Source organism: Bufo bufo, chromosome 6 (assembly GCF_905171765.1).
Source record: "Bufo bufo chromosome 6, aBufBuf1.1, whole genome shotgun sequence".
NCBI lineage: Eukaryota > Metazoa > Chordata > Amphibia > Anura > Bufonidae > Bufo > Bufo bufo.
The window spans coordinates 81,303,236-81,326,383 of NC_053394.1; the positions used below are offsets into that span (position 1 = coordinate 81,303,236).

Sequence of the window (23,148 nt, forward strand, 5' to 3'; positions counted from 1 at the left end):
TTTTGACTGATCAGGCAAAAGAGAGAACCGTAGCATGCTACGGTTTTATCTCCGGCTAAAAAAAACTGAAGACTAGCCTGAACGCCGGATCCAGAATTTTTTTTCCATAGGAATGTATTAGTGCCGGATCCGTCCTTCCGGTATGCGCATGCGCAGACTAAAAAAAAAGGTGAAAAAATAAATGCCGGATCCGTTTTTGCCGGATGACACCGGAAAGACGGATCCGGCATTTCAATGCATTTTTTCGACTGATCAGGCATTTTTAAGACTGATCAGGATCCTGATCAGTCTTACTAATGCCATCAGTTAGCATACATTTTGCCAGTCTCTCTGCCGGATCTCTCTGCCGCAAGTGTGAAAGTAGCCTTAATGCCTCCGTTTCTGCTAACAGAAACCCTTTAAGGCTAAAAATGGTTACATCACTAAGGCGTTATAGAGGCACTTCAGTCTCAGAGTTGTGCGCCAACTATATTTACTTTAGAGAAACACGAAATAAGAAAAGTGTTATTTTTTTAGTCAATGATAAATGTAACAGGGCTTTTCAAGCCAATATGGAGAAATGAAGAGAAACAGGACAGGAAGCAGAGGAGGGACAACTGCCAAAAAAACAACTCCAATCTTCAGGACAATAATTCAAGAACTTACATTTGTAGACACCAGGCATGAAGAGGACTAACTGCACAATGGGGATACAGCTGCTGGACAGTCACATAAGGAGATTGTTGCATGTAAATGTCTTCTCCACTGACGAGCAGGTGATTGCCGGGAAGAAAGGCTTTCTTCCTGACAATCCCCTGCTGTATTGTCACATCTAAAGGGACGCTAAGACCTGTGCTGATGTCCTCATTAGCATAATGCCGCCTGCGTGTCTACCAATATCTGTATCTATGATTGTAGAGCACTCCAGTTCTAAAAGGGAATCTGTCAGCAGATTTGTACCTATGAAACTGGCTGACCTGTTACATGTGCGCTTGGCAGCTGAAGACATCTGTGTTGGTCCCATGTTCATATGTGCCCGCATTGCTGAGAAAAATGAAGTTTTAATATATGCAAATGAGCCTCTAGGAGCAACAGGGGCGTTGCCATTGCTCCTAGAGGCTTATTTGCATATATGAAAACTTCATTTTTCTCAGCGATGCAGGCACATGTGAACATGGGACCAACACGGATGTCTTCAGCGCACATGTAACAGGTTAGCCGGTTATTCAATGTGACCTACTATTCAGACACTATTACTAGATCAATATACCCAGACACATACAGGACAAATCAAAAGTTAACAGAACCTTTATTAAATTCTTATTGCAAAAGGGCAGTAAAGTTCAGATTCTAACAGCATCCAACCATAAAAAGTTCTCAGCAAAAACGAACTGTAAATAACGGCAGTTGTCAGTACATAATAAGCAAGAAGTGATGAAATATCGAAAACTACAGCAAGCGTCAATGAATGAAAAGCTGCCAGAGGCCAAGGAGACGATTTCTGGCCTCCGAATAACAGCCCTCTGTTGGATCATTTAAGAAGCCGATTGTACGGTTTGTAGCTGAGCTCCACAAAGAAGGCTTTAAATAAGTTCACTTTACAGCTCGGCTTACAGATAAATTACCTTGTTTGATCTAACAAGCTACATCACACTGTAACAAATGTCAGATCTACTCTCAGTTTTCGCAGTGAGAAAGGAAAAAGAAAGAAATAACTCTACAGAATCAAGGCAAGCAAAGCAGCTCGCAGGGCAACCCAAGCTCCTTGTAACTAATTATATATATATATATATATATATATATATATATATATATATATATATCAAAATTCCCATATCATGCAGTCCTAATTATTCTATATACAGTACAGACCAAAAGTTTGGACAAACCTTCTCATTCAAAGAGTTTTCTTTATTTTCATGACTATGAAAATTGTAGATTCACACTGAAGGCATCTAAACTATGAATTAACACAAGTGGAATTATATACATAACAAACAAGTGTGAAACAACTGAAAATATGTCATATTCTAGGTTCTTCACAGTAGCCACCTTTTGCTTTGATTACTGCTTTGCACACTCTTGGCATTCTCTTGATGAGCTTCAAGAGGTAGTCCCCTGAAATGGTTTTCACTTCACAGGTGTGCCCTGTCAGGTTTAATAAGTGGGATTTCTTGCCTTATAAATGGGGTTGGGACCATCAGTTGCGTTGAGGAGAAGTCAGGTGGATACACAGCTCATAGTCCTACTGAATAGACTGTTAGAATTTGTATTATTGCAAGAAAAAAAGCAGCTAAGTAAAGAAAAACGAGTGGCCATCATTACTTTAAGAAATGAAGGTCGGTCAGTCAGTCAGCCGAAAAATTGGGAAAACTTTGAAAGTAAGGGCTATTTGACCATGAAGGAGAGTGATGGGGTGCTGCGCCAGATGACCTGGCCTCCAGAGTCACCGGACCTGAACCCAATCGAGATGCTTTGGGGTGAGCTGGACCGCAGAGTGAAGGCAAAAGGGCCAACAAGTGCTAAGCATCTCTAGGAACTCCTTCAAGACTGTTGGAAGACCATTTCAGGGGACTACCTCTTGAAGCTCATCAAGAGAATGCCAAGAGTGTGCAAAGCAGTAATCAAAGCAAAAGGTGGCTACTTTGAAGAACCTAGAATATGACATATTTTCAGTTGTTTCACACTTGTTTGTTATGTATTTAATTCCACATGTGTTAATTCATAGTTCTGATGCCTTCATAGTCATGAAAATAAAGAAAACTCTTTGAATGAGAAGGTGTGTCCAAACTTTTGGTCTGTACTGTATATATTAGGACTGCATTTGTGCGATTGCGATTAGGGCCCTAAAAATTGCGATAACGATATGCGATGCAATATTTTAAGGGAATTGTGCTAGAGGTCTATTTGATTGGATTTTCAAGGCAAAAGCACACAAATTACTGATAATGCTGAAATGTACAGTAGTTATGCTTAAAGGGAACCTGTCACCAGGATTTTGGGTATAGAGCTGAGGACATGGGTTGCTAGATGGCCGCTAGCACATCCGCAATACCCAGTTCCCATAGCTCTGTGTGCTTTTATTGTGTAAAAAAACACGATTTGATACATATGCAAATTAACATAACAGAGTCATATCTTACTTGTGTGACCAGAGAAGAGTCATATTTTCAAGCTCTGACTCATCTCAGGTTTATTAGCATTTCTATCAAATCATTTTTTTTATACAATAAAAGCACACAGAGCTATGGGGACTGGGTATTGCGGATGTGCTAGCGGCCATCTAGCAACCCATGTCCTCAGCTCTATACCCAAAATCCCAGTGACAGGTTCCCTTTAACTCAAGAACTGAAATGCACAGTGTTTTTCAAAATAAAACATCTTTTACTAAATTAAATAACATATTTGCATCACTGCAAAAGTACAAAATACAAAACTTGCCATTTTCTTAATAGCACTGCACAGAACAGATAAACAACTTGCCTCCAGCCCCTCCTCCCTCCCCGCACTGTAACTGATGTATCGCCGGCCGCGCTGTGCAACATAGCGGCCAGCGATACATCCGTGTCAGCCACGTAAAAAGTCAACCATCGCTTTATAAGACGCACTGCCATTTCCCCCCCACTTTTGGGGGGAAAAAAGTTTGTCTTATAAAGCGAAAAATATGGTATTACCATTGCAGCATTTTTGGGTCGGCCAATTGGCGATTGCGATATGGCGATTTATTGCAATTGCTTTGGCGATATATTGTGCAGGCCTAATATATAATATGGCTTACCTGCTAAACTAGCATCATCAAAAATACTACAGGGTGGTTGACCCTTATCCTAGTCCATCCAGGGACTCTGTACAGCCATTGTACCGATTAAGTGTTGCACATTTTTTGTACTTAAAAATTGTTCCGTATTTGCATGCTGCGCCATGAGTGTAACGTTTCCCTTTTTCCTAGCAATATATCAGCGGATCAAATCTGTAGATTGTTGATTGGATCATTAAGACTCCTTTAAGTAGCTGCCCCACCATAACAACATATCCAATGGAGGCACTCTAGCCTTAAGGCCCCTTGACATGGCCGGATGGAGCAGACGCTTGCTGTATTTACATGCAGTGATCTCCTCCACAGTATGTGGAGTGATCACTAATGCCATCTCTCGTCCCCATACAGAATCACTGTTTGCCAGCAGCATGTTTAGACAGGACAATCTGCTGCTGGCAAATGATGATTTAGCTGTTCGTGTTTCGCTTGTTCATTGGATAATTGTCGGCACCTTTACACTGGCAGATTATCACTAACGAGTGGTCATATGAACGCTCATTGGCAACGATCTGCCTGAAAATTGGGCAATCTAAAGGGGCGTCACTGGTGGGGGAGCCAATAGTAGGACCTCCAGCAATTAAACACTTGCCACCTGTCCAGAGGTTGGGTGACGCATTGTTATAGTGGGACAACCCCTTTAAAAAGGAGTTCAGAACTGTTGCTGGTGGCTCTGGAAACTTTCACCATAGGCAAAGATCAAGGCAGCAGGGAAAATACAGAAACCATGAAGTATAATTAGATGAATGGCTGAATAATACAAGGTAGCTGCGAGTCCTCAAGGGCAAAAACAACATATCTATATTTATGCTGCGTTTCAGTCCAGCAAAAAAAAAAAAGGGAAAAGCAAAATCACACACAGCAAAATTGAATTACATTAAGGGCTCGTTCACACGACTGTATGTCTTTTTCTGTGTTTTGTGGGCCATTTTTCCCGGATCAGTTTAACCGTTTTTTGTTCTTTGTTTCAGTAGTGTTTCCGGTTCCGTTAAGTTTTTCCATATGGCATATACAGTATATAGTAAATTACATAGAAAAAATTGGACTGGACCTAAAATTTTCAATTGATGGTTCCGCAAAAACAGAACGGATACGGAAGACATACGGAGTACATTCCGTATGTGTTCCGTTTTTTTTGCGGACCCATTGACTTGAATGGAGCCACGGAACGTGATTTTTCGGGCAATAATAGCACATGATCTATCTTTTACGGAAAAACTGAAAAATGGAAATGGAATGCATACGGCCCAGAACTTCCGGGCCGCGGCTCCGCAAAAAAATAGAACATTGCCTATTCTTGTCCACAATTGCAGACAAAAATAGGACGTTCTATGGCGGGTGCCGGCTGGGTGTACTGCGGATCCGCAATACACTACGGACGTGTGAATGGACCCTAAAACTGAAGCTTTTTTTCCGGCATTGAGGCCCTGTGATGGAACTCAATACAGGAAAAGAATAACGCTAGTGTAAAAGTACGCTTAAATTAATGTAAATCAAAACTACTGTGCGTTTTCCCTTGCTGGAAGGAAACGCAGCATAAACGCAGGTATGTTATTGCGAAAACATCACGATTTTATGCATTTGTTTTGCCACATCCAAAATGCAGCACAGCATGCAACATGTGGCAGCACCCTCAGTCAAAGCCAAGGACTGTTTCAAAGGGTATCATCTCCCTGTATGACATCCCTTTACCTTGATTTCGAGACTGGTCAGACAGCTCCTTTAACCACCTCCCGTCCGCCCGCTGACTATAAACGTCCAAACAGAGATCGTGGCTGCATGCTAATCGTGCAGTTGCAGATCGGGTTGCCCGCTGTCAGAGACAGCAGGGCAACCCTTAGAGAAGGCAGTTCCCAGGTGTCCCTGCCTTCTAGATCGCTGTATACACAGCGCCCGCTGAGCGCTGTGTATACAGAGCAGGAAGCGCTATGCGCTTCCTGTTCCGGCCCAGCGGTTATGTGACCACTGTATCCGAATGAGTGAAAGAGCTGTCGGGTCTTTCACAGACCTCGATCAGCCCTGCACTGAGGCCGTACAACGTTGTGTTCTGCTGTACTTCCCCTGTAACTGGGGCTACTATGTCAGCCCCAGTTACAGGAAAAATCTAAAGTGGAAAAAAAGTGAAGTTAAATGTCCCCCAGGAGGTCTTGTATGACCTTATGGGGGACTTAAAGTGTAAAATAAAAAAAATTTAATAAAGTTAAAATAAAAATGTTAAAAATAGAAAAAAATAAATAAAATAGACCTATTTGGTATTGCCGCATCCGTGACATTCGGCTCTATAAATATATCACATGATCCGGCCAGTGCGATAAACACCATAAAAAATAAAAGCTAAAAACTGTCCAAAAAAAAAAAAAATGGCATTTGTCATCTTACATCACAAAAAGTGCAACATCAAGTGATAAAAAAGGAGTATGACCCACAAAATGGTACCAATAAAACAGTCACCTCATCCCGCAAAAAATGAGCCTAATACATAAGAAAATCATTTAAAAAATAAATAAAAAACTATAACTCTCAGAACATGGACACATTAAAACATAATTTTTTTGTTTCAAAAATGATATTATTGTTTAAAACTTAAATAAATAAGAAAAAAGTATACATATTAGGTATCACCATGTCCGTAACGATCTGATCTATAAAAATGTCACATGACCTAACCCCTCAGGTGAATGCTATTAAAATAAATAAAATAAAAACTGTGCTAAAACAACCAATTTTTGGGTCACCTTGCACCATAAAGGGTTATAATGAATGATCAAAAAAATTATATGTACCTAAAAATAGTACCAATAAAACTGGTACCTTATCCCCTAGTTTCCAAAATGAGGTCACTTTTTGGGAGTTTCTACTGTAATCTTAAAACCAGTTCAGCAAATTCTGCTTTCCAAAAACCATGTGGCGCTCCTTTTCTTCTGTGCCCCGCCATGCGCCCTTACAGCAGTTTAGCAAGTGCGGATGCTGTGCGATTTTCACACATGGTTGCTAGGTGACGATCGGGATGGGAACCCGATCTGTATTATTTTCCCTTATAACATGGTTATAAGGGAAAATAATAGCATTCTGAATACAGAATGCAAAGTAAAATAGTGATGGAGGGGTTAAAAATTAAAAAAAAATTAACTCACCGAGTCCACTTGATCGCGTAGTTGCGGATCTCTGTCTTCTTCTGTAATGTTGAGCTGCCGGCTAAGGACCTGTGGTGACGTCACATCACATGATCCAATCACATGGTCCCTCACCATGGTGATGAACCATGTGATTGGACCATGTGATTAGCAGTGACATCATCAAAGGTCCTATTCCTGTGCACAGCAAAGAAGAAGACAGAAGAGAAGCCGGGCTGCGCTATCAAGTGGATTAAGGCGAGTTCAATTTTTTTTTTTAACTCCTCCAGCCCTATTGTACTATGTATTCTGTATTCAGAATGCTATTATTTTCCCTTATAACCATGTTATAAGGGGAAATAATACAATCTACAGAACACCTAACCCAAACCCGAACTTCTGTGAAGTAGTTCGGCTTTGGGTACCAAACACGGCGATTTTTCTCACGCGCGTGCAAAACGCATTACAATGTTTTGCACTCGCGCAGAAAAATTGTGCATTTTCCCACAACGCACCCTCATCTTATCCGGGCAAAAAACATGACGTCCGTGTGAAAGAGGCCTTTCTGTTTTAAAAGCAGAGAAATAGAAATTTTTTAAATTGCTAATTTTTCGAAACTTTTGGTATATTTGGGATTTTTTCATAAATAAAAGGTGAAATATATTGACTCAAATTTATGACCATCATGAAGTACAATCTGTCACTAGAAAACAATCTCTGAATGGCTTGGAAAAGTAAAAGCAGTCCAAAGTTATTACCACATAAAGTGAGATATGTCAGATTTGCTAAATTAGGCCTGGTCAGGAAGGGGGCAAATGGGCCAGATGTGAAGTGGTTAAGATTAGATTCAGACCTCTGGCGAAATTCAATTTTTTCTGGTCCAATACAGGAACAAAAAAAGCTGAATTGCTGAACCCAAGTGAATCACATTAACTACAATATAATGCAGTCCATCAAGTTACAGGCATTCTGCTGGACACCACTGCACGGTATCCCCGGGATGCTATGATCCGAAACACTGGATACCAGGCTGGATTATGGTTTAAAATGATGAAATAAAGTGAAAGCTTTACTGGCCCTTCCCAGTCTGCTGGATATACAGACTGGCTGCAAAATTAGTTGCACACTTTCTGCCAAATCAGCGGTGGCGATAGGCTACAGTGTGTGCTATAATGAGGTTTAAACCTTTGTATAAAACAAATGCCGTTTAGAGATGGTTTTGTCAATGCAACCTATATACAAGAATTTCCATGAAGAGATGGCGCCATCTTGTGCTTACAATGGAGAATGACATACTAATATATACATAATTTTTTTAAAAAATTGCTGCGCTCACCTGTGTATGTGCTTGGGAGGCACGACTATGCCTGGATCTGGCGTCTGAACAATATCCTAAGTAGAATGAGAAAATCCTGCTTCTCATAAAAGCGTAGTTAACCTTTATTCTTCAAATAGATCAAATCCAAAAGAGACACAAGGAAGACAGATTACGCTAAAGTCAATCAATTTGACTTTAGCGCAATCTGTCTGCATTGTGTCACTTTGGGATTTTATCTATTTGAAGAATAAAGGTTAACTACGTTTTTATGAGAAGCAGGATTTTCTCATTCTACTCTAGAAAAAAGACGACTGAGGGGAGATCTAATTACTATGTATAAATATATCAGGGGTCAGTACAGAGATCTCTCCCATCATCTATTTATCCCCAGGACTGTGACTAGGTGACATCCTCTGCGTCTGGAGGAAAGAAGGTTTGTACACAAACATAGAAGAGGATTCTTTACGGTAAGAGCAGTGAGACTATGGAACTCTCTGCCTGAGGAGGTGGTGATGTTGAGTACAATAAAGGAATTCAAGAGGGGCCTGGACGTATTTCCGGAGTGTAATAATATTACAGACTATAGCTACTAGAGAGGGGTCGTTGATCCAGGGAGTTATTCTGATTGCCTGATTAGGGGAATAAAAAATTCCTTCGCGACTCCAAAGTGGGGAAAATTGGCTTCTACCTCACAGTTTGTTTTTTTGGATCAACTTGCAGGATGACAGGCCGAACTGGATGGACAGATGTCTTTTTTCGGCCTTATGTACTAGGTTACAACAACACAGCAACTAAACACGTGTGAGGTCACTACAAGCAGAAGAGGTTATATGACTTCTAAAACAATCCTAAAACCATTTCGCAAGCAAGTTCAGTTCAGTCTGCATTTGCGTTGAGCGTTTGTTTTTTCCGCGCGGGTGCAATCAGTTTTGAAGCGTTTTTCACGCGTGTGAAAAAAAAAAAAAAAAAAAACTGAAGGTTTACAAACAATATCTCCTAGCAACCAGGGCTGTGGAGTCGAGGAGTCGGAGTCGGGGGAAATTTTGGGTACCTGGAGTCGGAGTCGGCAAACAATGCACCGACTCCTACTAAATTTAGATTGGAATAAAAAAAAAAAAAAGCAAGTTTAAATGTCCCAATTCACAAAAAGTTATAATTAATGACTTCTCTACTGTAAGAATAAAGACCAATGCATGCAGTGCCTCACGTAACCGCAAAACGAACACGTTAAGTGACCGTGAAGAAGCATGCTTTTCATGTGCTTCACTATATGGCACGCAACGCACAATTAGGAGCTGCAATACTTATACTTTCCATAGTGTTGTGTTCTGCTTTTACAGGGAACGCAGCGTCCATGTGTAACCTCGCCTCTCACTGATAAGGGATTAAATAAATATGTTTTTTGCAGGACTAGAGAGTGAGACACTTGTATAAGTGAAGGGAATGGAGGGCCAATAGCTCAAGACTGAAGCTGTAAACCATTGGAAAAACTGCTGTCATTCAGCTAAGGCTATAAAAACTTGTAAACTCCGATTGTTCGCTTAAACTTTAAACATGACTATGGGATTCTCCCCAAGTCAGTGTCGAAAGATTATTTTCAGCCCTAAAAATAATAAAGTCTGACTTAAGAGCCTCTATGAAAGAGGATCTGGCAGAGGCAATTCTCTTCCTTAGAACTCTACATTGAATTGATTTGCATTTGCTAAGCCTATAACTACATTTCAAGATTAATATAAACCATTTCTAGGTTTTACAGATTTTGTTTTTGGTTCATTATAGATAAGCTTTGTTTTTGTTCTAAAACAACCAAATAATGTGGTTTGTATTTTTGAACTGGTAAAGATCCTGTTCCTGATGTTTATGCCTGCTGCTACTATCCAGCCACTTGATTGATTAATAAAAAAAAAATTAATAAAACTTTGTTTTCATTGTGTTTGTCTTTTGCTTAAACTGTGCAATACAGTAGACTGTTGGCTTCCCAGCCAGTAGTCCTGTGGTAGGTTGCGTTTCTTTCCCTCAAGGAATGTATAAAATACATTCGCATATTAATACAGAGGAGTCGGAAGTACATAAAACTGAGGAGTCGGAGTATTTATCTACCGACTCCACAGCCCTGCTAGCAACCATCAGTGAAAAACACAATGCACCCAGGTTACATCCGGATGCAATGTGTTTTTCACTGAAGCCCAATTCACTTCTATGGGGCCAGGGCTGCGGGAAAAACGCAGAATATAGAACATGCTGCGATTCTCACGTAAAAGCAGAACTGATGCGCGTGCACAGACCCACTGAAATAAATGGGTCAGGATTCAGTGTGGGTGCTAGGCGTTCAACTTCACGCATCGCACCCACACGAAAAACTCACTCGCGTGAAAGGGGCCCAAATGTCAACCTGCTGTAATGACATGGGAACTATGTGACAACTTTATGTATCTTCAGACAAACCTGGTGACAGATTCTCGTCAATTTAATAAGTGGAAACCGTAATAAATAGCATTTCTCCGCCATGGGTCTTACCTTGGAAAGTAAATGTTTTGCCAGCATTAGTAACGCCGTACGTAAAAATTAGGCGATTCTGCCCTTTCATAAAATCAATCACTTGTTTCTTTATAGTGCCCTCAAAAAACTGAGTTTGAGATGTTTCGGGACCAAAGACCTGTTTAAATAGAAATCCATTATTTGACGTAAACCAGGACAGATTTCCACAGTATAATTATTAATTAGGAGTAAGATTCTTACATGAGTAAAGGAGAACTTCTGGGCCACTGAACTGCTGCTCCTGTCACTCAGCCGACAAGCCTGGGAGCTCAGAGGAGCCTTCACCAGCACGCTGCAGGGGTCGGGAATACTGACACAATCCTAAGAAATGACCACGTGGTTAGTAAGCCCCAGAGAGCCAATACATTAATGGCGGCAGGGTACCTCCAGCTCTGCGGCACTCACCTGCGACTCTTTCTGCTCAATCTCCAGTCCAGTAAAAGGTTTCACACGAAGGAAAACCTGCATGGGCTCCTTAGCATCCGATGAGTTTTTCTAGAAGTAAGCAATATACAGAAGCCGATTCATCAACTGCTGCCCCGACTGCATATACAGCCCTACAATACACCGGGATATGCTGCGCCACAAGCAACACACCAGGAGTATGTATTGGGACTAGCTCACACTTCAGTGATTTGGTCAGGAATTTCCATCATTGATTGTGAGCCAGAACCAAAAGTGGAGCCTACACAGAGATGAGGTATAACAGAACGATTCGCCAGGTCCTGGCTCACAGTCACTGATGGAAATCACAGATCGCCACGATGTCAAAATCCCAAAAACCTGGGCAGAATTGCATTTTTTAAAATTTTACCCCACAAAGACTTTTTTCCCCCATTTTCCAATACACAACATTGAACTTAAAGGGGTTTTCTCATCTCAGACAATGGGGGCATATCGCTAGGATTAGCCCCCATTGTCTTATAGGTGCGGGTCACACCACAGGGACCCGCACCTATATCGAGAACGTAGCCCCAAAAGTAAATTGAGAGTGCACTGTGCATGCACAGCCGCCCTCCATTCATTTCTATGGGGCAGCCGAAAATAGCCGGTCGCTGGCTCGGTTATTGCCGTCTGCCCCATAGAAATGAATGGGAGCATGTGCCGCGCATGCGCGGCATGCTCCCATTCACTTCTATGGGAGAGGCGGTATGGGGGCAATAGCGATATGCCCCCAATGTCTAAGATGAGAATACCCCTTTAAATGGAGGCATTAAAAAAATGGATCTTGTGGCTTCTATGCGGATTTTCAGCATAAAAATCTGAGCCATGTGCAGGTTCCCTCAATGCGAGTATAGCAGAGGCTGGAAAACCGCACTATTTATTGTGTTTTTGATGCGGATTTTCCGCAGATCTCATCCTTCCATTGAAAAGTGTAGTATCCGCACAAGAAAAACACAACAATAATTGACACGCTGCAGATTTTTAAATCCACACTGCAGGTCAATCTCTGCACCTAAGAAAACAGCAAAGCGTACGTAAGATTTGTCTAGTCTCATACACTTTGCTGGTACGGTACTATGCTGCGGTTTTTCCGCACGGGGAAAAAAGGAGACACTTGTATTACTTACCAGTAAAGTCTCTTTCTCGCTCTTCCTTGGGGGACACAGGAAACCATGGGTATAGCACTGCTCCCTAGGAGGCGTGACACTAAGCGAAAGCTGTAAGCCCCTCCTCCATCAGCTATACCCTTCAGCCTGGAGAAGAGACTGCCAGTTGCGTGTCCAAGTAGTGAAAGATAACCACCAACCGGAAAAAGAACTGTCGAGCCCCAACAGGGGCAACCAAGCCGGAACCACAACTGTAACCCAATGAAGGGCGGGTGCTGTGTCCCCCAAGGAAGAGCGAGAAAGAGACTTTACTGGTAAGTAATACAAAAGTCTCCTTTTCTCGCCCATATTCCTTGGGGGACACAGGAAACCATGGGACGTTCCAGAGCAGTCCCAGAAGGGAGGGACCAGAACAAACTAGACCAACACCAGAGGCATCAATCAACTGCCGCCTGCAACACCAGACGGCCTAAAGCAGCGTCAGCCGACGCATGAGTATGCACCCTGTAGAACTTGGTGAAGGTGTGCAAGGAGGACCAAGTGGCCGCCTTGCAAATCTGCTCCGAAGAAGCCCGATTTCTCTGAGCCCAGGAAGCCCCGACCGCTCTAGTGGAGTGAGCGGTAACACCAAGGGGAGGAACCCTGCCCTTGGCGAGATAAGCCTCAGTAACAGCCATCTTGACAAAACGGGCGATAGCAACTTTGGATGCCGCCATCCCTCTGCGCGACCCTTCCGGGACCACAAAGAGCGAGTCAGTATGCCTGAAAGAGCTGGTTACTTCCAGGTAAATCTTGAGCGCCCTGACAACGTCCAGGCGATGAAGCTTCCTCTCCCGCGGATGGGAAGGGGAAGGACACAAAGAGGGGAGAACGATGTCCTCGTTCAGATGAAAGGCGGAGACCACCTTAGGAAGGAAGGAAAGGACCGGACGAAGAACCACCTTGTCCTGGTGGAACACTAGGAAAGGTTCCAGACAGGAGAGTGCAGCCAATTCGGACACCCTCCGAAGAGAGGTGATGGCTACAAGGAAAATAACCTTGCAGGACAGAAGTCGCAAGGAAACCGTCCGCAGAGGCTCGAAAGGAGAAGCCTGGAGCGCTGAGAGAACCAGGTTCAGGTCCCAGGGCGGTACCGGAGGGCGATACGGGGGAACCGCGTGAGCCACGCCCTGAAGGAAGGTCTTGACAGGACCAAGGGGGGCCAGTGGGCGCTGAAACAAAATGGACAGCGCAGATACCTGACCCTTCAAAGAACTAAGGCCTAGACCTTGGGCCAGTCCGCTCTGCAGGAAGGACAAAACGGTGGGGAGAGAAAAGCGGAGCGGAGGAATCCCCAGATCGGCACAGAACCCCAAAAAGGTCCTCCAGGTCCTATAATAGATCCTAGAAGAGGACGGCTTACGGGCGCGGATCATGGTGCGGACGACGTCCGCAGAAAAACCCCTACGCGTCAGGACGGTGGTCTCAACAACCACGCCGTCAAACGTAGGGACCCTAAACGCGGGTGGAAGATCGGTCCCTGAGAGAGAAGATCTTCCCTGGCGGGCAGCGGCCAGGGCGCGTCTGCCAGGAGCAGCATGAGGTCGGCATACCAAGACCGGCGGGGCCAGTCCGGAGCGACCAGAATCACCGAGACGCCTTCCGCCGCGATCTTCCGAAGGACCTTGGGCAGGAGAGGGATGGGAGGGAATATGTATGGGCGCGCGAAGCCTCGCCAAGGAAGAACGAGGGCGTCGGCTCCGCAAGCTCCCGGATCCCTGGCCCTGGACAGGTAGGCGGGGACCTTGTGATTGAATTTTGAGGCCATGAGGTCCACGTCCGGTATGCCCCAACGAAGGCAAATGGCCTCGAATACCTCCGGGTGAAGAGACCACTCGCCGGGGTCGACGGTGGTGCGACTGAGGAAGTCCGCCGCCCAATTGTCCACCCCTGGAATAAAAATTGCAGATAGGGCCGGGACGTGGGCTTCCGCCCAACGGAGAATGCTGGAGACCTCCCGCATCGCAGCAGCGCTGCGAGTGCCCCCCTGGTGGTTTATGTACGCCACAGCCGTGGCGTTGTCTGATTGTACACGAACTGGATGACCCTTCAGCAGATGAGTCCAGTGTCGTAGAGACAGAAGGGCCGCTCTCAGTTCCAGGACATTGATCGAGAGTTTGGACTCCGATGGAGACCAAATGCCCTGGACGAATCGGGGAGGAAACACGCCTCCCCAGCCCGAGAGACTGGCATCGGTTGTAACCACCAACCAGTTGAGTGGCAGAAAGGACCTTCCCAGAAGAGGGGACTGTAACCACCAGCGGAGAGATGACCGCACCGGAGGCGAAAGATGGAAGGGATGATCCAGAGACTGCGGTGATTTGTCCCAGGAGGAGAGGATCGCCCGCTGGAGAGGGCGGGAGTGAAACTGCGCAAATGGGATCGCCTCGAAGCAGGCAACCATCTGCCCCAATACCCGCATGCAGAAGCGGAAGGACGGTCGACGGTGGAGAAGGAGACCCCGAACCGCCCCACGGAGGGTCAGACGTTTTTCCGAGGGAAGACGTACCTCCGCCGCTCCCGTGTCTAAAAGCATTCCCAGGAAGACGAGTTGTCTGGAGGGGGGAAGGGAGGACTTGGGGAAGTTGATGACCCAACCGAACCTCGCCAGAGTCTCTAGAGTGAGATCCACGCTGGCAACCGCTTGAGAAAGGGACGGAGCCTTGATGAGGATATCGTCCAAGTACGGTAGCAGAAAAACACCCCTGGAACGGAGTAAGGCTAAAACCGGGGCCAGGACCTTGGTGAACACCCGGGGGGCTGTTGCCAGCCCAAAGGGAAGGGCGACAAATTGGAAGTGGAGGTCCCCCACGGCGAATCGAAGGAAGCGATGGTGACACCGGGCTACCGGAACATGGAGGTAGGCATCCTGTATATCGATGGAAGACATGAAATCTCCCTGCTCCAGGGAAGCCACCGCGGAGCGGAGGGACTCCATCCGAAACCGTCGAAGGAGGAGAAAACGGTTGAGCTTTTTGAGGTCCAAAATGGGCCGCACCGAACCTCCCTTCTTGGGAACTACAAAGAGGTTCGAGTAGAACCCTTGGAATCTTTCCTCTGGAGGAACGGGGGTAATCACCCCCCTGTCCAGTAAGGCTTGAACGGCCGCGGAGAACGCAGCCGCGCCTTTCGGGTCCCGCGGCGGGCGGGAGCGAAAGAACCGATCCGGAGGGAAGGATGCAAATTCGATTTTGTATCCGGAGGACACAATTTCGAGGGCCCAGACGTCGGAGACGTGAGCCATCCAGACGTCCTTGAAAAGGAGGAGCCGGCCCCCCACCCGGGTGGGTGGGGGCGCGCCTTCAGGCAGAGGACTGTTTTGCTGCGGGTGTGCGGGCAGTCTGCGGCTTGCGCCAGGATGGCTGCGCCCGAAAAAACGGCTTCCTACGCTTGTCCTGGGGAGGAGCCGAAGCGGCAGCTGTGGTGGGAGCCCCAGAGGCCCTGCGGGAGGACCGAAAACGAGACGCACCAGGGCGTCCGCGGGGGGCGCCCCTGGCTTGGGGTTGAGGAAGATGGGTGCTTTTACCACCCGTGGCCTCTGAAATAAGTTCGTCTAAGCGGACCCCGAAAAGGCGGGAACCCGCAAACGGTAGCCCCGCCAAGGAACGTTTGGAGGCAGCGTCCGCTTTCCAGACCTTCAGCCAGAGCTCCCTCCTGACGGCAACTGCCAGGGCGGAGGAGCGTGCAATAAGGGCTCCCGCATCAAGGGAGGCCTCACAGACAAAATTCCCGGCCCGAATAATAAGCTGGGCCAAGGAACGTAGGTCCTAGATGGGGACGTCCGAGTCCAACTCCTGTTCCAGCTGCGCACCCCAAGCAGAGATTGCTTTCCCTGCCCAAGCAGAGGCAAAAACCGGTCTGAGAGCAGAACCGGAGGCAGCAAAAATGCCCTTGGAAAGGGTCTCCATGCGACGGTCCTCCGCTGACTGAAGAGAGGACCCGTCGGGAACAGCGATGGCCGTGTTCTTTGACAGCCGAGCCACAGGGGGGTCCACCTTGGGTGGGGAAGACCAGGTGGCCACGACATCGGCTGGAAAAGGATAGCAAATGTCCAGCTTCTTTGGGTTGACAAAACGGGCGTCCGGGCGAGCCCAAGCCTTAGACACCACGGAGGAGAAATCAGAGTGGATTGGAAAGACTTTTGAGGCCTGCCTGGGTCTGATAAAGGAGACGCTAGCTGCGTCCGAGCTAGGGGGGTCATCCTGCACCTTTAAAGGTGTCACGAATATCAGAGATGAGTTGGCCCATCGCTGAGGCTAGCTTGGACGGCAGGGCCGAGTCCATTTCCAAATCTGAAACCGCCAATTCACCTTCAGAGAGCGAATCCTTTGGAGAGGAGAGGCCCGTCTGGGTGCGCACGCGTGGCGGAGAGAGTGAGGCCTCAGAGGAGGAGGCTCGCTCTACTCTAATACGCTTCTGAGAGTGCCTAGCTCGGGAGGGGTCACTAGGAGAGGGTGAACCCGCTGCAGCGGCAGAAGCAGTGGACCCGGAGGGCGCGACAGTCAGAGTGGCGTCCTGCGGGGTAGGTGGCCTGTCTATTAGGCGGCCCACGACATGAGTGAGGCTTTCCACGGCCTGGGACAGGGATCTAGCCCAGTCAGGCGGGTCAGAGGAAGCAGGGAGCGACACAGCGGGCGACTGAGGCTGCGGTGGAGCTCGGCATGCAGTACAGTGCGGATCAGACTGCCCCCGGGGAAAGGGTTCCCTACAAGCAGTACAGGCATGGTACCATGGCTTGGCGGCTGCAGAAGGGTCTGACATGGTGGAAAGATGTTGCACTTAAAGTGAGAACCAAGCAACAGTACTGTGGCACGGAGGGGGTTAACAGTCCTACCAGACCCGGATGATACAAGCGGCAGCTGTAAGGGGAACAGACTGAGGAGGCTGTGGAGGAGAGGCAGCAGCACGGAGCTGAATGGCTTCAGGATCGCACGGCAGAGAGATGAACCCGGAAGTAGCGGAGCGCAGCGGCACGGAGCTGAATGTGTAAGGAAGCTCCGCCCCCCCTCTGCCGCGCTGAAGCCGAAGCAGAGCCGCGCGCGCGGCAAAATGATTTTAACCCCCAAGGATGTTGAAGTGCCGGCCATGAAATGGCGCCGTTCATGCCAAGAAAAACGGCTCCCGCCGCGCCTGGATGTAGCAGGCGGCTTGCTTGTCTGCAGCCGTCCCCTGTAAGGCAGCGTTCTAGGACTTGCCCAGATAAACTGCCCTCCAACTAAGCCCGGTAACGTCCCGATATGGGGGGGGGGTGAAGTGGAGGTCAGGCGGTGAAGTGGAGGTCCCCTTGGACAATGTAGCAGTGGCCATGTTGGTAGCAGCGGTGGGAGGGAGGAAGGGGAGGCTGGAGCAGCCACTCTCACCATACGCTGTCTTCGCCCTCAGTCCATCCAGCGGGGGTCGCCCCTTCAGCTCCTGGCACCGCAGTGGCAGGAAGCCGGGGGAGGGACTTGGCGTGCGGGCGACCCTGAGCTGGCGGGACGCAGGGGAGCGAGGCTGCCCTGGTCCACCTTGTCTTCTGTGGGGGAGGCGGCAGTGCGGAATTACCGGCACTGGCGCAACTCAACCCCGGGAGAAACAGAGGGGTCTAATGCGCCTCTGTTGTCCCTGTAGGTAGAAAAAAACCGAATTAAAAAACAACAAATAACGTAAAAATAAAAAATCATAGGAAAACAACCCTGCATAAGCAGGGGGTGTCTTGCCTCCTTGGACACTAAGCAAAAACTGGCAGTCTCTTCTCCAGGCTGAAGGGTATAGCTGATGGAGGAGGGGGCTTACAGCTTTCGCTTAGTGTCACGCCTCCTAGGGAGCAGAGCTATACCCATGGTTTCCTGTGTCCCCCAAGGAATATGGGCGAGAAATGCAGGTAATCCGCATCGCAAGCAGGCACCCTTAAAGCTCTGGGGCGAGTCAGGCTCTGCAATTTGCTCAATACACCGTGCAACAGGAAGAACGATGTCAGGGAGCTGTTCAATACAGGTTTTAGCAAAAAAATCTAATCCAATTTAAAAAAGGGACCCAAAGTTTTTGTTCAGACTCAGATAGGGCCAAGTGATACTTAAAGGGGTTTACCTAGGCATTAACAATAATCACTATAAGTAGGTGATAATGTGTTGTTTCTTGTCAACTTAGGCTGAAAACTGCAAAACTGGAATACCCCTTTAATTCTTTATACCGTATAGTCATTTTCGGTCTGTACAGTTTTTGCCAAAATTCTCTGAGAAGACTTTCCTACTTTTCTCATATCCTGTCAAAACTACACAGACGCTAAAGAAGGCCGATTGAATGAGAAAGACCTGAAATCCACATTGTTACCTGATCAGCATCCGATTCTGCGTTGGCCAGCTGTGAAAACCGCTCGGACAAGTTGGTTCTGATGTCATCTACCTCTTGTGGGGCATCTCTTTCTGGATAGGTTATTTCCACGCCAAGATAGGAGGGTCTAGGAAGGGGGCGACTGCCTTCAAATAGCTCCATTCTTACTAAAAAAATAAATAAAAAAAGTAATAAAAAGGTTTGGTAAACACATTGCTGATACATCTCCATGCTATATGGCCAGCATCCTACACCTCTAAGTGTCCTGGTTTTCTGCCATTAAAAGAAAAATGTTTGGCACAAGTTTACATCGCTCCTGTCACTTTAAAAAAATAAAAATAAAATGATAAATGGATGTCACATAGGGGCAGATTTACTAATCCTCTGTAAAATGACAGTGTAAACTTGGATGCTCCTATTAACGATCAGAGGGCCGATGGGGGCCAGGGAGGGGTCCAATTAGATGGCTGATGGGGGCCGGGTCAGAAGGACGTGGGGGCGTTCTGATCAGAGAGCTGATCTGAGGCTGATGGGGGGGCTATGGGGTCCAATGTGAGGCTGATTGGGGCTCCCAAGTCTGATAAGGGTCTGATCTGAGGCCGATTGGGAGTCTGATAGGGGCTGTGGGATCTGACAGAGGTCTGATCTGAGGCTAATGGAGGCTGGGGGGTCAGATGGGAGGGTGACAGAGGTTGGGGGGGGGGGGTTTGATCTTACACCAAAATCTAGGTGCATTAGTAAAAGTGGACAATAATGTACCAAAAACATGCAGTATTTTGGTGCATCTTATGAACAAGACCTAGGTGTGGTCACGTTAGTAAGTTTGCATCCACCTTAGGGCTTATGCACAAGTTTTTGCGGTCTGCAACCAGCTGTGTGTGTTTCGCATTTTGCGGAACGCAACATCCTGCCCTCTTTAGAACGGTCCCATCCTTGTCTGTAAAACGGACAAGAATACGACATGTTCTATTTTTTTGTGGGGCCGCAGAATGGACATAACTGGAAAATGCAGCAGAAATGTCTACATTGTTCTTGCAGCAGTTCTGCCGCAAAAACTGCAACAAAACCCACATTACAAGTCAGCGGACTGCGGTCCCGCCAACGTAAAGGGGAAATACACGGAAATTGACAGGCATTCAAATCCGCACAATATATGCTGCGCTTTTTGTACGTAGCACGTGGATAAGATTTCTTAAAATCTCAATTACTTTGCTGGTACAACACTGCAGATACGAACGCCGACCTGCAGCTACCAAGCCACGTGGGCTAGCAAATCCTATTTTTTCCTTAGGCCTCATGCACACGGGCAGAAGGGTTTTGTCGTCCACAATTACGGATCCTGGCTGTGAGCATGCCGAATTTTTTTTTTCCCGTCTAGAGAAAATTCCTATTCTTTGTCTGCAAAACGGACAAGAATAGGAGATGTTCAAATTTTTTTTTTTTTTTTTTTGCAGGACCACAGAACGGACATAAAGATGAATGAATGGGTCTGCAATCAATCCACAAAAAATAAGGATCAGATGCGGACCAAACATACGGTCGTGGGCATGAGCATCGGGCATCGAGGCAAACAATGGAAAAACCCACATAATACACTGCATATTATTATCTTACAATGGCGGCCTGTGAGTGCTGTGTGCAGCGGGATGGCGCATGTCAGAGGAGTATTTCCTGGCACATACAGTCTACGTTATTTTTTTTTCCAGTATATAAAAAGAACCCGATGGACGTACACTAGAGAGAATGGTGCGGAGTGCTACCTTATACAGTACGGCCATGTTCTGTGATCTATGTAATAGGTGATGAGCACCTGGCCTAAATGCTTGAATCACTCTGTGCTGCAGAAAGCTGAACCAACCGCTCCGTGAACATCTTCATTTTCTGTTTGGCGGATTTGTAACGACTTAATAAAAGTTTCGAAAAAAAATAAAATAGTCAATGCTAGTCCGCTGCACGCTACCTGTCACCGGACCGCACGCTACCTGTCACCGGACCGCACCGCACGCTACCTGTCACCGGACCGCACCGCGCTGCACGCTACCTGTCACCGCACCGCACGCTACCCGTCACCGCACCGCACGCTACCCGTCACCGCACCGCACGCTACCCGTCACCGCACCGCACGCTACCCGTCACCGCACCGCACGCTACCCGTCACCGCACCGCACGCTACCCGTCACCGCACCGCACGCTACCCGTCACCGCACCGCACGCTACCCGTCACCGCACCGCACGCTACCCGTCACCGCACCGCACGCTACCCGTCACCGCACCGCACGCTACCCGTCACCGCACCGCACGCTACCCGTCACCGCACCGCACGCTACCTGTCACCGCACCGCACGCTACCTGTCACTGCGCTGTACGCTACCTATCACCAGACTGCACAGCGCTGTACGCTATGTATCAGCCTGAACAGCGCTGTACGCTATGTATCATCAGCCTGCACAGCGCTGTACGCTATGTATCATCAGCCTGCACACCGCTGTACGCTATGTATCATCAGCCTGCACACCGCTGTACGCTATGTATCATCAGCCTGCACACCGCAGTACGCTATGTATCATCAGCCTGCACACCGCTGTACGCTATGCATTATCAGCCTGCACACCGCTGTACGCTATGTATTATCAGCCTGGATCTACACAACTACAAGTCCGCCCCCAGTACCTGTTACTACTGCCGGCCCTAAGACATGACATGACATGTCCCCCCTACAGGTAAGGAAAGCTGTGCCCACCCCGCACTGCAGACAGATGAGAACATGGCGCTCACATAAGTGTCGGCCGAGGTGACGCAGGTTTCGGGCCGCACTGTCCGCTATACATCCCCCGGAGCTCCGGGACTTTTACTCACAAGTTTCCAACCTCGGAGCCGCCGTCTCGGTTTTAAATTCATCCAATCCGCTGCCGCCAACCGAACTGCATCATGGGAATAGGAGCGGCTCAGGCTGTGGTCATAGCGAACCTTGGCATTGTATTCAAACACTAGAGGCTAAACTGTACAGAGCTGTATGTCTTCTGCAAGGAGCCATTTTGTAGAAATAAATATAGATTTCTTCTACTTTACTTTTCATGTATCTTATTATTATCAGTGTTTTGTTTATTCTTACTAGGACTATAGCTAGCACCTTGTATTATCATCAATGTTGTGTTAATTCTTACAAGGGCTATAAGTAGTGGTATGATACTATAGCCTAATGATTACATTGCCATTGTACAGATGGCACAATGTGACTGCTACCCACAGACATGCAGAGAAAAAAATATGGCACCCTGGTCACTGACACTATTGGTCTGCTACCTGACACTGTTGTTTTGCTGAAACATAGCCTGACTATACCCCCTTACAGTAATAGGCCCAGCTGTGCCCCCTCACAGTAGCAATGCCCAGATATGTTCTCCCTCACAGTAATATGCCCAGCTGTGCCCCCTAACAGTAACAGCAGGTAGCAACAGAAAGACTGGAAGAGTCACAGAAAGGCTTCTTGCACACGACCGTGTGCTGCAGACCGCAAATTGCACCAACCGTGGGGCAGCCGCATGCGGATTGCGGACCCATTCACTTGAGAGGAGTTTGCGATCCGTCCGAGAACAAGTTCTATTTTTTTGCGGAACGGAACCCCACGGAAGCACTCCATAGTGCTTCCGTGGGGTTCCGTTCTGTCCTGCACCGCATCTCCGGATTTACGGACCTATTCAAGTGAATGGGCGGCGGGGCAACGGCCGTGTGCAAGAGAGCAAAGGCATAGAAGTGGACGGTCTTTGGCCACATCCCACACTGATGACGCTTCATTGTGAACAATGCCCTGCAAAACCGGATGATAAATGCCACACAACTCCAGGCACAATTAACCCAGATAAGTGAGGTTAGAGGCACTCAAGTGTCACATCAGACTATTCAAAACCGTTTACATCAGCGTGGTCTGTGTGCTAGATGACCTGAAAGGGTACCTGACCACAGGCATCATCTTCTTGCATGGGCCAGGGACCTTCTATGCTGGACAAGGGACCAGTGGGCCTCAGTGTTGTTCAGTGATGAAAGTCGATTCATGCTGAGCAGAAATGATGGCCGCCAACAATGTTGGAGACGTTAAAAGGGTTCTCCGGGAATTAAGAAAACGAAAATACTTAAATATTACTACATTATAAATACACTGCTCAAAAAAATAAAGGGAACACAAAAATAACACATCCTAGATCTGAGTTAATTAAATATTCTTCTGAAATACTTTGTTCTTTACATAGTTGAATGTGCTGACAACAAAATCACACAAAAATAAAAAAAATGGAAATCAAATTTTTCAACCCATGGAGGTCTGGATTTGGAGTCACATTCAAAATTAAAGTGGAAAAACACACTACAGGCTGATCCAACTTTGATGTAATGTCCTTAAAACAAGTCAAAATGAGGCTCAGTAGTGTGTGTGGCCTCCACATGCCTGTATGACCTCCCTACAACGCCTGTGCATGCTCCTGATGAGGT

At 47.1% G+C, this 23,148-nt stretch overlaps 1 protein-coding gene across 2 annotated transcripts in view; it reads right to left on the minus strand.

The window, feature by feature from the left end:
• The window catches only part of KIF20B (kinesin family member 20B), a 146,661-nt gene extending 125,091 nt beyond the window's left edge, over window positions 1-21,570 (minus strand). The window contains exons 1-5 of one of the 2 annotated variants that reach the window (XM_040436643.1): window positions 21,520-21,570; window positions 18,664-18,830; window positions 11,168-11,257; window positions 10,964-11,083; window positions 10,742-10,880 (exon numbers count right to left, since the gene is read on the minus strand). In XM_040436643.1, coding sequence (XP_040292577.1) covers window positions 10,742-10,880; window positions 10,964-11,083; window positions 11,168-11,257; window positions 18,664-18,825 — 511 coding nt within the window. In that variant the 5' untranslated portion in view covers window positions 18,826-18,830; window positions 21,520-21,570. Of the gene's footprint in view, window positions 1-10,741; window positions 10,881-10,963; window positions 11,084-11,167; window positions 11,258-18,663; window positions 18,831-21,438 lie in introns of both variants that reach the window. The other variant, XM_040436645.1, reaches the window with a different exon arrangement.
• Window positions 21,571-23,148: the final 1,578 nt, after the last annotated feature.